The 16,758-nt window shown below is 43.2% G+C and overlaps 1 protein-coding gene across 5 annotated transcripts in view; it reads right to left on the bottom strand.

The window, feature by feature from the left end:
- The window catches only part of LOC132028532 (core histone macro-H2A.1), a 74,174-nt gene that overhangs the window by 18,143 nt on the left and 39,273 nt on the right, over positions 1–16,758 (bottom strand). For 3 of the 5 annotated variants that reach the window (XM_059417609.1, XM_059417606.1, XM_059417607.1), the window contains exon 5: positions 6,961–7,071. In XM_059417609.1, the coding sequence (XP_059273592.1) occupies positions 6,961–7,071 (111 nt within the window). The remainder of the gene's footprint in view (positions 1–6,960; positions 7,072–16,758) is intronic. The other 2 variants (XM_059417610.1, XM_059417608.1) reach the window with 1 other exon arrangement.

Raw genomic sequence — 16,758 nt, forward strand, 5'->3', positions numbered from 1 at the left:
GCTGGGTGAGGCTCGGGGTAAAAGGGAGGCATAAGCCATGTGGACTGGTAGATCCACTTCCCCTTGAAGAAACAAAGTAACAGCAGCTATCAGGACCCAGAATCAGAGTGTTCACTGCCGGGGGTGGGAGGGCGGTATATGTGACCTCCTCTTTGAGCCCCAGGATGGTACACAAGTCCTAGCTGGTTTGGGAAAGCCCTAGGAGCTCTGCCATTCTCCTCCAAGTGGTCATGGTCTTTCAGTGTGTCTCCCTCACCCTGCCTCCTGGCCGGCCCGTGCCCTGCTCAGAGGTGGCCAAGAGCGAGATGGTCTATGGTTTAGTAACATCTAATTTTACGTGTCTATTAGTCACGTAATACCGAAGTTCTAGTAAAGGACAGGACGAGAAAGAGCTGCTCTCCTGCGAGACAGTGGCCCTTCAAGAGTTGCACTTTGCTGAGCCCCTCTGGGTCAAGTATTTCCTCTAGTTTCATGAGCACAAAACCAACTGGTTTTTTTTTTTTGAAAAGCCACTGAATGGGTTCCCTCCTCACAGATAGCCCATTGCTATAGGAACCCTCTGGCTGAAGAGAAGCCCTGAATTCTAGATTCAGCTGTCAGAAGGGGAAGAGGACTTAGCTGGCCCAGGACCACTGTGCAAGGTCCTACTCTCTCCCCTCCTGTTCTTACATACCAGTGCCTGAAGCAAAGTGCGCTCGCTGGCTTGCTCTCTCTCTCTCTGTAACGATGCTTATCTTTCAGTGACATGAATTCCCCTCAGCTGCAGCAAAGAGCGATGCCTAAGCAGCCCCCAGAGGAGCCGGCGCCTGGGATCAACTGTGCCTAGGGCTGGACGAGCAGCCCGCAGCCGCAGGGCCCAGCAGGGCAGGAGCTGAGGCGCACACTTGGACGAGAGGGCCATATGCAGACGCTTGGCAGGGAGGCTCCTGGCAACTTCGCTTCAAGGCACTGAACTGCTGGGGCCAAATGTTTTGTTGAAAACAAAACCAAACAGAAAACCTGACACTCTCTAAGCACCAGAAATATAAACCCACATTTCTCATTCCCAGAAGCACTCAGTAGATTATCAAAAAAAAAAAAAAAAAAAAAAAAAGGACCCACTTAAGCCAAAACTCGTCCTCTGTGAGAAAGCACTTGGGGAAATAAATCTAGTCCTACGCTGGGCTGGGGAAAGACTCAGCCAGGCCCTGCCACAGGGCAATCGGCTCCCTTTCTAGTTAGGCCTGGAAGGTAGAAGAGGAACAGGTTTTCTCCACAGGGACTTCCTGGGGTCTGGGGGCTTTAGTGGACTGCCAACATCCCCAAAGCTGGAGGAAGCCCACCGGTGGGGGGGAGGTCTCACAGAGCACAGCTGTCTGCACTACAGGCTCTGGGGCTGGGACAGTGGCAGAGAAGAGACCAGCATCAGGGTGAGGGCTAAGTGCTGTGTTCAGGAAGAAGGTGTGTGGGTGGGCACAGACAGAAGAGGGAGGGGGCGCTCCAGGAAGGCAAGTGAATGGGTCAGGATTCAGGATAAGTTAGAGGGTTTGATCATGATATGTAAGTACTGCATCTTTGTATCTAACTTTAAGCAAATGCTGTTTACAAAAACTCAAGCTAATATTCCCTGCCTCCCACCCAAAAAAATCCCACCCCAAAATCCTACACTATGAAGTAGCAGGAGGTTGTTGAGGATGAAGGGAAAGGAGGAAAAAGGGAAAGCAACACTTGATTTGGTGTGGTATGGAGGAGGATACTTGGAAAGGATCTATCAGTTTGCTTTCCTGTTTGTTTAAAAATATGTATGTTCAAATCCTTAAAATTCACACTACTTTTTCCCAACTGTGTAGATGCTCCTGAACTTAATTTGTAATCACCTCATTGGAAAACCAGCTATTTCCATGGGCTCTGATTCAGCTAGCAGAGAAGACCCCAGAAGACTATCTCTGACTCTGCCTGGGGAATGGGATCTCTGGAGAAACTTGGGGGGGTGGGGGGAGAGGGGTGGCAGGGAGCTTCCGAACAAATTCCTTGGAGAATCCCCAGTTCTCTCTGGACTCCTCACCTTCCTGACAAGAGGGGCCCCACTCTTGGAAGTCCAGACCGCTGCACCACAGGGAGCCACTACCACCAGCCAGGAGAACTCATGGCTAAGGGAGTACTGTCTCACTCTCCCCTATGCCTGACTCTTGCTTTTCTGCCTATGCTGGGCACCAGGCTCAGCACTGGTCCAGGCTGAGGGTCTGAGTCGCAGAACAGTTTTGTTGCGGTTAAATATATTGAAGTATTTGTTAAAAACCACCTCTGGACTATAAAGCATGTGTTTCGGGTGGGGGGATTTCTCTGTGTATATCTGCGAGAGGAAGGGGGTGGGGAAAGGACAAGCCGGGGCAGGCACTCTGGAAAGACAAATGGGTAACCAGCTTGGCTTGGGCAGGCAGGCCCATGGACAGAAGCCAACAGTGAAATGGTCAAGAACAAAGGCCACAGCTCCCATGGACAGGAGAAGAAACCCCATGAGCATGACATACAAATAGGCCATGCGTGCAGCGGACTGACAAGGATCCTGTGGCTATGCACAGATCGGCCTGGCAGGACCAGGAAAGATGGCCTGTCCTAGGAAGTCCTATCCCCTCCTCCCCTAGAGACAAGATCTCTGCACAGCTGCGCATATTCTCATATTAAGTCTGATTCTCTGAGAGGTGGGGCGTGGGGAGGAGGGTTACTGATGATTTCAGAATTTGAATAAGGTCACTACTTCCCTGTCTCATCACTGGAAATTATGGAAAAACAAGTTTTAATCCACAGTATGGGGAATTTAAAATATCCGAAGATTACTGGCCACTGTTGAGAGTGACCAAGGGGGACTTCCAGTTACAGAGCAGGAGAGGGTCCTACGTGACTGTGGGACTGGAAGAAGGGGACTTAGCCCGTGTCCTACAAGACCCTTCCACTTCTGGGCCCTGATTACTCTCCACTGGCTCTACTACAGCCAGTGTCCCCCTCTATTATGCCCACTTCTTCCCTCTACTGCTTATGTCCATGTCAGTCCTTGTTTTCTACTCATGACTGAACTCATTACTAGAAGCTCCTAGAAGGCAGAGTGTGGCTGACTCTTAGCCCCGAGTGCCACACAATGCCTGAGATGGTGCTCAGGTTGCTAGAGGGACACGGAGTTGAACTTGAATGTCAAGCCTCCCAACAACTCTGAGGTGAAATGGCCATCTCCCTTCTCTTAAAGTAGGGCTAACAGAAATGTCAGAGCTCGGGACCTGGGCCCTTGGACTGGCTTGGACCTGAGGTAGCTCAGGGCCAACCTAGCCTTCTGGAAGGGAAGGCTGGCCCCCATCACTTACAGCAGGTCAGGTGGCCTGCCAGTGATAGGGAAGGAGCCATGGCTTGGAACTACTAGACAGACATGTGGGCTATGCCTTGACATGACCTACTTGGCTACAGGAACCCTATTTATATATACATATATTGTCAAAAACTCAATTTTAGGAAATGAAGGTATTTGATAAACAGTATCTGAGTGACACGTTGGATCTAGCCTATAATTTTCAATTTTGGTGTCTCTCATGGCCTCATGATGGGCAAGGAAGGGAGAAGAATGACCAGCTGCATTTCCTTGTGCTAGCCTACAAAATGTCACTCTTGTCTTGTCCCCAAAGTCCATTTCAACCAAGGTAGATGGAAAGGGTGAGGTGTTCCACAAAACTCTTTGTAGCCCCTGATGGAGAACAATGTTTTCTCCATGGCCCACGCCTGACCTGCCTCTGGGATGAAGGGGCTTCTTTATCTGTGCTCTGCTGCCTACCCTGCACACATCCCCAGCTTCAGGTCTCTCAAAGGCCTCAGGTCTGGAGGTGGCATCTGGTGCGTCTCTGGCTAGAACCTGTCACACAAAGAGAAGGACAGAGGCAGGCCCTGCTGGAGGCCCAGGAGCTAAGCCAGCACTGTTCAGCCATAGGGTAGAAAGAGCATGTCAACCCCTCCGTCCTCACTGCTGCTTTCTTCGCTCCCTCTCTCTTGACACTGTGCCAGCCCCTGCGAGTCAGGTGTATATGTCTGGGAGGAAGAACACCCATGGTACCCCGCCCCCCACCTTCAGTGGCCTACGGGGCTGTGGCTCCGATCCTAACGGTCTGGGGGTGCCTGGAGACTCACTTGTAGCCTCCTCATGCTGCCTTCCCTACTCCTTCAAATAATAATGACCCTTCCAAGAAAGCCTTACATCATTTACTGCCACTGACCCAGATTTCTAGAAGTACACCCTGGAAGAAAATTTGGCAATAAAACCGCAGGTTTTTAAATCTCTGAAAGGAAGCTGTGAATCTCTGTTGAACCACAAAGCAAAAACATGTGGTGGATTCAGATTCACAGAACCATCTCCTTTTTTAAAACAACTCAGCAACAATGTGTGTGAACATTGGATAAAAGCAGAGTCACGAGGATGATTACTCCTGAGACTTGATCATCAACAATAACAAGATCCCAGCCTCCTCAGCCCTGGGCTGGCTTCTCCTGAGAGTAGCTTAGCAACCGGGCCGGCAGGGCCATGCAGGGCACCCTATTACCTTTCTCTACTGTCACTTGCTTGCAAGAGTCAAGCCTTGGTTTCACTGTCACAGATGGAAAAACAAGATTCAAAGAATACCGGGCACTCTATGGTCTTCGTTCTGGGGTACCCTTCTTAGGACATTTCCAAAAGTCTAAGTCAAAACTGTCATCTGTAAGAATGATATTTTAAAATGTGCTTTGTGGGAAAAGTCACGTCAGTTTTAGGACTCTTGCCCCTGTTGCATTATATGCCATGACTTTCACCCCATGGTAACAGCCAATCAAGGGCCAGAAAGTACTGCTTGCAAAAAGCACTCCGGACAACCAACACTAGCTGCATGTCACCCCTCAGGCGCCAGGGTTCTAGGAAGGGCCGCCGGCACACTGCTGATGCTGGGGCCCAGGCTGACCTGAAGTGCCACCTTATTCTGCAATGCCACAATTGGGGAGAAGGGCATGTGCGGCCCTGGATTTGGGGGTGCCCTGTCCTGGATGTGTGGATCTCAGGTCATTAATCTGGAAGCACACTAACGTGGAGTGCAGCCTTGTGGGAGCTGGTGCCCCTTTTCCCTGCTGACCTCTGACTGTGGGACGTGGGAAAGCCGGTCGGTAGTCTTTCTAGGTCTGCACTCTGCTCCCTCTCTGACAGCAGGCCATTCTACCCTGTGTTCAGCTCAACCCGTCCTCTCAGATCTCCCTTCCAAAGCCAGGACATCAGTAATGGGCACATGAGTTTCTCAGTCAAGTCTCCTCTTCCATTTTCCTGTTCTTAAAAAACACTAAAGGACCCCCTCCCCCGCCCCCATAAGTTATTAGACAGTATCAGTACTTCTCCAGAGCTGTCTAGTCCCCCCGCCCTGGAATGGAGTACTGTCAGTATTTGTGGAACTGGCGTGGCTGAGTGTGGCTATTCTGGAAACACCTGACTTCATCCGGTCAGGGGGTGCGAGGAGGTCTGAGAGGAGGTGGCTTTGGAGAAGGCAGCAAGAACCAAGAGGGAAGGGAGAGGCCAGGGTCGGGGCACCCAAAGGTGGGGTGGACGAAAGGGTGAGGGATGGTGGGGACGGCGGGAGGGACTGAACGGCTCTACCGGCATAGCAGGCTTGCCAGCCCAGCAGACGGTCTACACTGGGGATCTAAAGCACACCGGAGTGCCTCCTGAGCAGCACCAAACCCCAGCAAATGGGACGACGGTTCACGTTAACGTCCAATATATGACCCAAAGGACACATTAAAGGGCGTGAAAGCAGACCCAGGTGCCTTCGCTGCTGAGTTGAAACTTTTAAAATAAATAAAAAATATCTTAAACGAAAACTTGCAAAGCCCCAGACCTTAAGATGATAAGCGCTGCTGCTTTTTTTTTTCCTTTGAAAAATGCATACAAAATACAGATAATGGTTATAAAATGTCAGCGGCGATGGTTATTTGCTGGAACACAGGGTCCACCACCGGAAATGCATCATGAGAGCCTGAGTGCAATCAGGACAGGAAGGAGGGGGAAGGGGAGGAGGAGCACTTGCAAGGCAGGAGCAGGAGGGCTGTGTCACTTGAGATGCGAAAGAAAATTGACAGTGAGGTTGTAAAAATGATGCAGCTTCAGAACCAAACTGTTAGCCACAAAGCAATTTACACGGAAGGTCAAATTCATGCCTTTCATTTTCTTTCATGAAGGATTAAAAAAATTAAGAGAAGTGGAATTCCCTCTCTCTCCACCCCCCCCCTTTTTTGGGTGTTAATAGAGAAATATTAATTAACTCTTACTCTCAGGTCTTAAAAGCCTTTGCATCATTTTTATTTTCAACAAAAGTGAATCATCTTTTTACAAAACCATGGCGTCCTGGCAAAGCTGCATCACTGGGATGGCTGAAAATACAGTGCCCACGGTTAAAACAAACAAAAGATTGGCTTGAGGAAAGTCGAGAGGTGGCTCAGTGTCCCGTTACCTAAGGACCTCTAGAAACAATCCCGCCCCTATCGGAGGCTCTGCCTGCAGGGCCCTCCACAGCAAGCGAGGGAGCCAGCAGGCTGCCTGCTAGACCTTTCCTTTTCCAAGACCCAACTTTGACTTCAGGCTGTTTTTCTGGCCGGAGCTACATGACCCATTTATCCCACATTAGCAGCTCCTTCCACAGACTAATCCCAGGCTGTCACTGTCCCCCTCCCCTCCCAACTCCCACCACAGGAGCGGCCTTCCCTCTTTTTAGCCCTATCTCCTCTTCCCACCCTGGAGACAGTCTCCCCCAGCGCTCCTGCGGAGGCCCTCCCTGAGACCATCCCGCAAGTCCCCGCCGCCCGCTCTTCCACCCACACCCACCAGGCCAGGAGCGGCCTTCGGGAATCCCCAGGCCTTCCTGCAGCAGAGGTGGCCTCCACCTGAATGTCCCAGGGCCACGAGCCAACTGAGGCCGCGCATCTGCCTACCTTCTGTCCGAGGAAGAGGCTCTTCGTGGAGAGGACCGTGAAGCCGTCGGCCGGCGTACCCTCGGTGGTGCTATCAGCGCTGGCGGCCTTGCTGACTTCCCCCTGCTTCTTCTTGCACAAATACAAGAGTCACTGTGAGGCCCCACAGCAGATACCCAAGGAATCTGGGCTTCTCTAACAGGGAGGTGGCTCCCAGGCCCTGCCCATCATCCTGCAGAAAACAGGCAACTACAGCACCACGTTTCTGGCCTTTCTCAAAGTAGGAGCCACAGGCTCTGTGAAGTCCAGTAGTTCTACCAAGAGTAGTTTCATCACTGTGTAATCTCAAAATATTGCTAATTGAAGGCACAACTGTATTGCAGAGTGATCATCTACAACAATTACTTTCATTAACTCAGACCAATTAAAAGTCTCTTAAATAAGGGTCTTCATTTTCTAGATGTGGACACACTGTGCAAGTTTGAGAGGGGAAAGCGAATTGTTTCTGATCATGAGTTCTCAAAGAGCCAAATGTCAGACCGAGGACCATAACTCTCCACCTTTTCCCAGCCCAGGAGGTAAGACACTCCCTGACTGTCCTTTGAGAAACCAGCTGTGGAGAAGGATCCCTGAGGTGGGGTGTTGGTGAGCCCTGCTATTCCCAGGGATTCCCTGCCCTCCTGGTAGGCACAGCTATCAGCACGCTCATGGTGGGTGACACTAGTCCCCATCCCAACTAGACTTAAGTATGTATACCCTGGGGTTCCCAAGAGCCCTGTAAGCTACGTTGTACCCAGAGGTTTAATTTCAAGACCCTCAACTTTCTAATGGACTTTTCCTGAAACTCATAGGCCCTGAGTGATATGCACTTATGAGAGAAGTCTCATGCCCCATCTCCTTGTACCACCACCCTGGTCCCACTTCCCATTACTGGCCTGGCAGCCCCCATCCCCAGAAGTAGGGATACAGGGCTTTACAGAGTCTTTCATGCATTTCTGTTAAGTAGGAGGACAGTATCAGAAATGGGTATTTTGTCTCACTGGAGGATATCCGCCTTCAGATATATCATGGACTGAGGATGGTGGGAACCATAGTAGTTTGTGTTTAGACACTCCACCTTTTCCCTTCCCCCCAGTTGCTATGAAAAAGTACATCATTTGGGGTGCCTGGGTGGCTCAGTGGGTTAAAGCCTCTGCTTTCAGCTCAGGTCATGATCTCAGGGTCCTGGGATTGAGCCTCACATCAGGCTCTCTGCTCAGCAGGGAGCCTGCTTCCCCCTCTCTCTCTGCCTGCCTCTCTGCCTAATGTGATCTCTCTGTGTCAAATAAATAAATAAATAAAATCTTTAAAAAAAAAAAAAAGTACATCAGGGGCACCTGTGTGGCTCAGTGGGTTAAAGCCTCTGCCTTCAGCTCAGGTCATGATCCCAGGGTCCTGGGATCAAGCCCCACATCGGGCTCTCTGCTCAGCAGGGAGGAGCCTGCTTCCTCCTCTCTGCCTGCTTCTCTGTGATCTCCGTCTGTCAAATAAATAAATAAAATCTTACAAAAAACAAAAACAAAAACAAGTACATCACTCTTAAGGGGATGCTCCTGTGCGAGCACACCAAGAAGGCAGAGGCTGAGAGGTATACCAGAGCCTTCCTAAAGGAAGGCTCTGGACCCACAAACTCAGGGCAAAGTCTGTGCCTGTTTAGGAATTCACATTCATTCACACATTAACATTTTTGCTTACACTGAAAAAATAGTCTAGTTTTATGGTCTGCTTTAACAAGAAGGGCTGCTTTAACATTTAAGGTCTACAGCCAAGCTGGAACATGTTCTGTGAATTCAGTGAGCTAAATCTAAAGCTCCAAGGTTTGGATATAAATGCTGAGACAAAAGACATCTTATCAAGAAACAGGGCATTAACAAAGCTAGGTTAAAATGATAGCATTCTGGTTGTCCTAATTCTTTCAGCATACCAGATCTGACCAGTAAAAGGGAACCCAAGAGTGCAAGGTATAACCTACAGGGACGTTGTAAGTCTTAGTAAGCCTTTGTTGATACACTTTCCAGGAAACAAGAAAGGGAAAGGCTGGATGACAAATGCTTTTGCTACTCAGATGTTTCTAATTCTGTACTTTCACCAAAATGGGAGAAATACCAAACTGACTGAACAGCTGAGAGACCATTAAAGAAAAGGCCGATGGACCTCACAGTAATGGACCACGGCCAATTTCTTAGTTGTGACCAGTGTACTGGGGCGATGGAAGATGTTATGATGGGGAACGTGGTGAGGGGTATTGAGGAACTCTCTGTACTGTCTGTACTGTCTCTGTAACTTTTCTGTCAATCTAAAACAACTGTAAAATAAAACATGCATTAAAATGAATTGGTGACAGATTACTAGGTGACTGTTGGCACTTAAGAGCTCAGAGGATGGAGCGATGTTGCTTTAACAGAATCCTTTCCATTTCCACTTACTTTTGGTGAACAAGATGTTCCCAGTACTTATGCCTATAAATTTACAAATATGGGATGCTAAACACTGCCTCATTTTAACAGTAAGTCACTATCTTATAAACTTGAGTTAATTGTAAAAATGCTATCTCGATCTCCATCTATCCCATAGAAGGGATACAGTTCCCAAAATACAGTATCCATAGATACAGTTCCAAGAACACTTTCTCCTTAATAGTTATTAAATTTGTAAAATATTTATTGGTTTGATCAACTATATATTAATAAGTGTGATAACTGTCCAATCCTGTAAAATCCATAACATTTAGTCCCTTTATAAAGATCACAAGAAATTTTTTCCAAGAACATTTAAATTTATATACATTATTTTTGTTGGGAAGATCATTATAATATCAACACCAGCATTAAATGTGTGGCATTAGGATAAAATTTTGTGGGACAAGTGAAAGGGACATACAGGGTCAGGGAGAAAAGTGATGTAAATTTTCTACTTGTTAAAAAAGAGCTTATCTACATTTTTTAAATAATGATGACAGTATTCCAAATCAATGCAGGGTTTTGATTTCTTTGGATACATTTAAATGAGTGATGAAACAATTTTTATACAAATTCTAAATGTGTGAGATACAAAGATTTTCAAAATTCTTATAAGAGGTAGGCAAGCAAAAAAGTTTGAGAATCACTACTCTACCCAGTGAATACCATGCATACAGGAGGTGCTCAATAAATGCTTGGGAATGGGATGCAGTTTTTAAGTAGATAAGGATTTAGTGCTTATGCCAAAAACACTTAGACTTTTTTTTAAAGGTAGAATAGCCTTAACTAACAGAATTTCAAGGATTCAACAAATGGAGCTGGTTGTATTGGGAGGAGGGGGCTGTGACAGCTTCCCTGTGCCCCTGGTACAAGTCAGCAGCTGCCTATGAATCCAAGCTATAAGGCTTAGCCTGTGTTGTTTAATACTGGAGATTTTCAGCAATGGCTCATTTGCTCATGGCCTCCTCCATTAAAGCTGATGCCCACACTGTAAACTGGTACAACCACTATGAAAAACAGTATGAAGCTTCCTCAAACATTTAAAAAAGTAGAATCCAAATGATCCAGCAGTTCCACTTCTAGGAATATAATCAAAGGAAACAAAAAGCACTATGTCAAAGAGGTAACTGCACCTCAGGATCCCAGCAGCCTTATTTATGACAGCCAACACAAACAATCTATGTTTCCACAGTCAGATGAATGGATAAAGAACTGTGGAAACATTCAGCCATAAAAACATCAGTAAATCCTGACAGGAAACCCACAGAGATCCAAAAAAGATGAACCTAAAGAGAGCCATGGCAAGACACATTATAATTAAAATGTCAAAAATTAAAGAAAAGGAGAGAATCTTAAAAGCAGCAAGAGAAAAACAACTTGTTAAGTACAAGGGAACTCCCATTAGACTATCAGCAGATTTTTCAGCAGAAATTTGCAGGCCATAAGAGAGTGGCACAATATATTCGAAGTACTGAAAGTAAAAAAAACGTCCAACCAAGAATATTCTACCTGGCAACAGTGTTCTTTGAAATTGAGAGAGAAACATTTTTCCAGACACACAAAAAGCCAAAGGCTTCTAAACTGGCCATACCAGAAATGTTAAAGGGACTTGTTTATTCTAAAAACAAGGAGTGCTATTTAGTAATAGGAAAACATATGAAAGTATAATTCTCACTAGTAAAGGTAAGTGTATACTAAAGGTAGTGACTTAATCCCTTATAAAGCTAATATGACGGTTAAAAGACAAAGGTGGAATAAAAATTAGTACAATAATTAATTAATGGACACATGAGATTAAAAGACAAAGTGCGACACCAATAACATGAGGGGAGGGTAAAAATGCAGAGTTTTAGAATGTGTTCAAACTTGCACTATCAACTTGAAACAAACTGAATAGGTTGTTATAAATCAACCTCACAAACTGAATTCAACAATACATTAAAAGGATCATATACCATGATCAGGTGGGATTTATTCTGGGGATGTAAGGGTAGTTTAATAACCATCAGAGTGATATACTATATCAACAGATGAAAGATAAAAAGCATATGATCACTCCAACAAATGCAGAAAAAGCATATGACAAAATTCAACATCCATTTATGATAAAAAGCTCTCAAAAACTGGGTATAGAAGGCACATAACTAAACATAATAAAGGCCATAAAAGCTAACATTATACTCATTAGTAAAAAGTTCAAAGTGTTTCCTCTAAGATCATGAACAACACAACAATACCCATTCTTGACACTTTTATTCAATAGTATTAGAAGTCCTAGCCAGAGCAATTAGGTAATAAAAAGAAATAAAAGGCATCAAAATCAGAAGGGAAGTAAAGCTGTCACTATTTGCAAACAGCATGATATTATATAAACAAAACCCTACACTCCTCCAAAAACCTGTTAGAATAACTGAATTCAATAAAGTTGCTGGATATCAGATTAGTATATAGAAATCTGTTGCCTTTGTATATGCTAATAACAAGTTGTAAGAGAGAAATTAAGAAAATCCCATCTACAATGGCATCAAAGAAATAAAATGCTTAGGAATTTAACCATAAAGGCAAAAAAACCACACATTGAAAACTATATATTGTACACTGAAAACTATAATACATTAATGAAAGAAACTTAAGAAGACACAAATAAATGGAGAGAGCTCCTTTGCTCATGGATTGGAAAGATTAAAATTGTAAAAATGTCCAGACCAACCAAAGCACTCTAAAGATTCAATATAATCTCTATTAAAATTCCAATGGCATTTCTCAAGGAAATAGAACACTCCTAAGATTTATATGACATCACAAGAGACTCTGAAAGCCAAAGCAATCCTGGCAAAAAATGAAGGAGAACGCATCATGCTCCCTGATTTCAAATTATATTACAAAGATATAATAATCCAAACAGTATGGTATCAACATGAAAACAGACACATAGACCAATGGAACAGAACAGAGAGCCCAGAAATGAACCCACATATATATTATCAATTCCTGACAAAAGAGCTAAGAATATACAATGGGGAAAGAACAGTCTCTTCAATTAAATGGGAAAATGGGACAGCCATATGCAAATGAATAAAGCTGTACCAACATTTTACATCTTATACAAAAATTAACTTAAAATGGATTACACATATGAATGTAAGTCCTGAACCCAGAAACTCCTAGGAAAACAGATGGACCTTGTTATTGGTCTCGGTAATGATTTTTTGGATATGGTATCACAAAAAGGCAACAAAAGCAAAATAAACAGTGGGACTACACCAAACTGAAAAAAATTCTGCAGAGCAAAGGAACCATCAACAAAATGAAAAGTCAACCTTTAGAGAAACTTGCAAATCATATACAGATAGTCCCTGACATCCAATGATTTGACTTTGAATTTTTCAGCTTTCCAATGGTGCAAAAGCTACACACACGTCAGCAGAATCCATACTTTGAGTTTAAATTTTGACTTTTTCCCCTAGGATAGCAAAGTGATGCTAGGCAGCAAGAGCTAGTCACAGCACCCAATCAGCCACACAACCATGAGGATAAATGATTAATATACTTATAAAACCATTCTGTACCCTCAGAATCATTCTGTTTTTCACTTTCAGTAAAGTATTCAATAAGTTACTTGAAATATTCCAAACTTTCTTACAAAATAAGTGAAATGGCTTTGTGTGTGATGATTTTGTCCAACAGTAAGCAAATTAGTGTTCTCAGCACATTTACAGTAGGCTAAGCTATGATGTTTGGTAGGTTAGGTGTATTAAATGTTGTTTTCAACTTAATAATATTTTCAACTTACAGTGGGTTTACCAGGACACAACCCGATCATAAGGCAAAGATGATCTATATCTGATAAGGGGTTAATATCTAAAATATATAAAGAACTCATACAACTCCTACAACTCAATAGCAAAAGGAAAAATTTCTTGATTAAAAAATGGTCAGAAGAGAGAAGGACAGAAGGTATATTGCAGCAAATTATAACAGAGAATTTCCCTAATATGGCAAACAAGCATCAAAATCCAGTAGGCAGAGAGAACTCCCCCTCAAAATCAATAAAAATAGGTCCACACTTCATCATCTAATAATAACACTTACAATCTTAGAGAAAAAGAGAAAATCCTGAAAGCTGCTTGGGACAAGAGGTCTATAACATACAATGGTAGAAATACTAGATTGGCAGCAGACTTATCCACAGAGACCTGGCAGGCCAGAAAGGACTGGCATGATATATTCAGAGCACTAAACAAGAAAAATATGCAGTCAAGAATACTACACCCAGCTAGGCTTTCATTGAAAATGGAAGGAGAAATAAAAAGCTTCCAGAACAAACAAAAATTAAAAGAATTTGCAAACACCAAACCATCCCTACAGGAAATGTTGAAAGGGGGTCATCTAAGCAAAGAGAAAGCCTAAAAGTAACAGGTCAGAAAGGAACAGAGACAATATACAGTAACAGTCACTTTATAGGCAATACAATGGCACTAAATTCATACCTTTCAATAGTTACCCTGAATGTAAGTGGGCTAAATGCCCCATTCAAAAGACACAGCGTATCAGAATGGATTAAAAACACAAGACCCAACAATATGCTGTCTACAAGAAACTCATTTTAGACCCAAAGACATCTCCAGATTTAAAGTGAGGGAGTAGAAAAAAATTTACCATGCTAATGGAAATCAAAAGAAAGCTGGGGTGGCAATCCTTATATCAGTTACATTAGATTTTAAGCTAAAGACTATAATAAGAGATGAGGAAGGCCACTATATCATACTTAAAGGATCTGTCCAACAAGAAGATATAACAATTATAAATATCTATGCCCCTAGCATGGGAGCAGTCAATTATATAAATAAATTAATAACAAAATCAAAGAAACACATTGACAATAAAACTTAAAACTTTAACACACCCTCACTGAAATGGACAGATCAGCTAAGCAAAAGATCAACAAGGAAATAAAGGCTTTAAATGACACACTGGAAAAGAAGGACATCACAGATATATTCAGAACATTCCATCCCAAAGCAATAGAATACACATTCTTCTCGAGTGCACATGCAACATTCTCCAAAAGAGATCACATCCTGGGTCACAAATCAGGTCTCAACCAGTACCCAAAGAGTGGGATCATTCCCTGCATATTTTCAGATTACAATGCTTTGAAACTAGAACTCAACCACAAAAGGAAAGATGGAAAGAAAAATACATGGAGGCTAAAGAGCATCCTACTAAAGAATGAATGGGCCTACCAGGAAATTAAAGAAGAATTGAAAAAAATTCATAGAAACAAATGAAAATGAAAACACAATTGTTCAAATCTTTAGGACACAGCAAAGGCGGCCCTGAAAGAAAAGTATATAGCTACACAAGAGTTTCTCAAGAAACAAGAAAGGTCTCAAGTACACAACCTAACCCTATACCTAATGGGGTTAGAGGAAGAACAGCAAACAAAGCCTAAACCCAGCAGGAGAAGAGAAATCATAAACATCAGAGCAGAAATCAATGAAATAGAAACCAAAAGAACAGTAGAACAGATCAATGAAACTATGAGCTGGTTCTTGGAAAGAATTAATAAGCTGGATAAACCCCTGGCCAGACTTACCAAAAAGAAAAGAGAGAGGACCCAAATTATTAAAATCATGAATGAAAGAGGAGAGATCACAACCAACACCAAATAAATACAATTATTAGAACATATTATGAGCAACAACACACCAGCAAATTTGACAATCTGGAAGAAATGGATGCATTCCTAGAGACATAAAAACGACCAAAACTGAACCAGGAAGAAACAGAAAACCTGAACAGACCCATAAACAGTAAGGAGATTGAAGCAGTCATCAAAAATCTCCCAACAAGAACCCAGGGCCAGACGGCTTCCCAGGAGAATTCTACCAAACATTTAAAGAAGAATTAATACCTATTCTTCTAAAACTGTTCCAAAAAATAGAAATGGGAGGAAAACTTCCAAACTCACTTTAGGAGGCCAGCATTACCTTGATCCCCAAACCAGACAAAGACCCCTCAAAAAGGAGAAGTACAGACCAATATCCTTGATGAACATGGATGCAAGGATTCTCACCAAAAAACTAGCCAATAGGATCCAACGGTACATTAAAAGGATTATTCACCACAATCAAGTGGGATTTATTCCTGGGCTACAAGGATGTTTCAATATCCACAAATCAATCAATGTGATGCAATACATTAATAAAAGAAAGAACAAGAACCATACAATACTCTCAAACAGTGATGAAAAAGAATTTGACAAAGTACAGCATCCTTTCTTGATCAAAACTCTTCAAAGTGCAGGGATAGAGGGTACAAACCTCTATGAAAAACCCACAGCAAAGATCAGTCTCAACGGGGAAAAACTGAGAGCTTTTCCACTAAGGTCAGGAACACAGTTAGGGCTATCCACTAACACCACTGCTATTCAACGTAGTACTAGAAGTTCTAGCCTCAGCAATCAGACAACAAAAAGAAATAAAAGGCATCCTAATAGGCAAAGAAGAAGTCAAACCCTCCCTCTTTGCAGATGATAGTTTATGTGGAAAACCCAAAAGACTCCATTCTAAAAATGCTAGAACTCACACAAGAATTCAGTTAAGTGTCAGGATATAAAATCAATGCTCAGAAATCAGTTGCATTTCCAAACACCAACACGAAGACAGAAGAAAGAGAAATTAAGGAGCTGATCCCATTTACAATTGCACCCAAAACCATAAGATACCTAGAAATAAACATAACCAAAGAGGCAAAAAAATACGTACTCAGAAACTATAAAATACTCACAAAAGAAACTGAGGAAGACACAAAGAAATGGAAAAATGTTCCATGCTCAAGGATTGGAAGAACAAATATTGTGAAAATGTCTATGCTACCTAAAGCAATCTACACATTTAATGCAATCCCTATCAAAATACCATCAATTTTTTTCAGAGCAATATAACAAATAATCCTAAAATTTATATGGAACCAGAGAAGAACCCGAATAGCCAGAGGAATGTTGAAAAAGAAAGCTATAGTTGGTGGCATCACAATTCCAGACTTCAACCTCTATTGCAAAGCTGTAATCAAAAACACACACATAGATCAATGGAACAGAATAGAGAGCCCAGAAATAGACTCTCAACTCTATGGTCAACCGATCTTTGACAAAGCAGGAAAGAATGTCCAATGGAAAAAAGACAGTCTCTTCAACAACTGACACTGAGAAAGTTGGACAGCCACATGCAGAAGAATGAAACTGAACCACTTCCTTACATCACACACAAAAATAGACTCAAAATGGATGAAAGACCTCAATATGAGACAGGAATCC

This window comes from Mustela nigripes, chromosome 12 (genome assembly GCF_022355385.1).
Source record: "Mustela nigripes isolate SB6536 chromosome 12, MUSNIG.SB6536, whole genome shotgun sequence".
Classification (NCBI taxonomy): Eukaryota; Metazoa; Chordata; class Mammalia; order Carnivora; family Mustelidae; genus Mustela; species Mustela nigripes.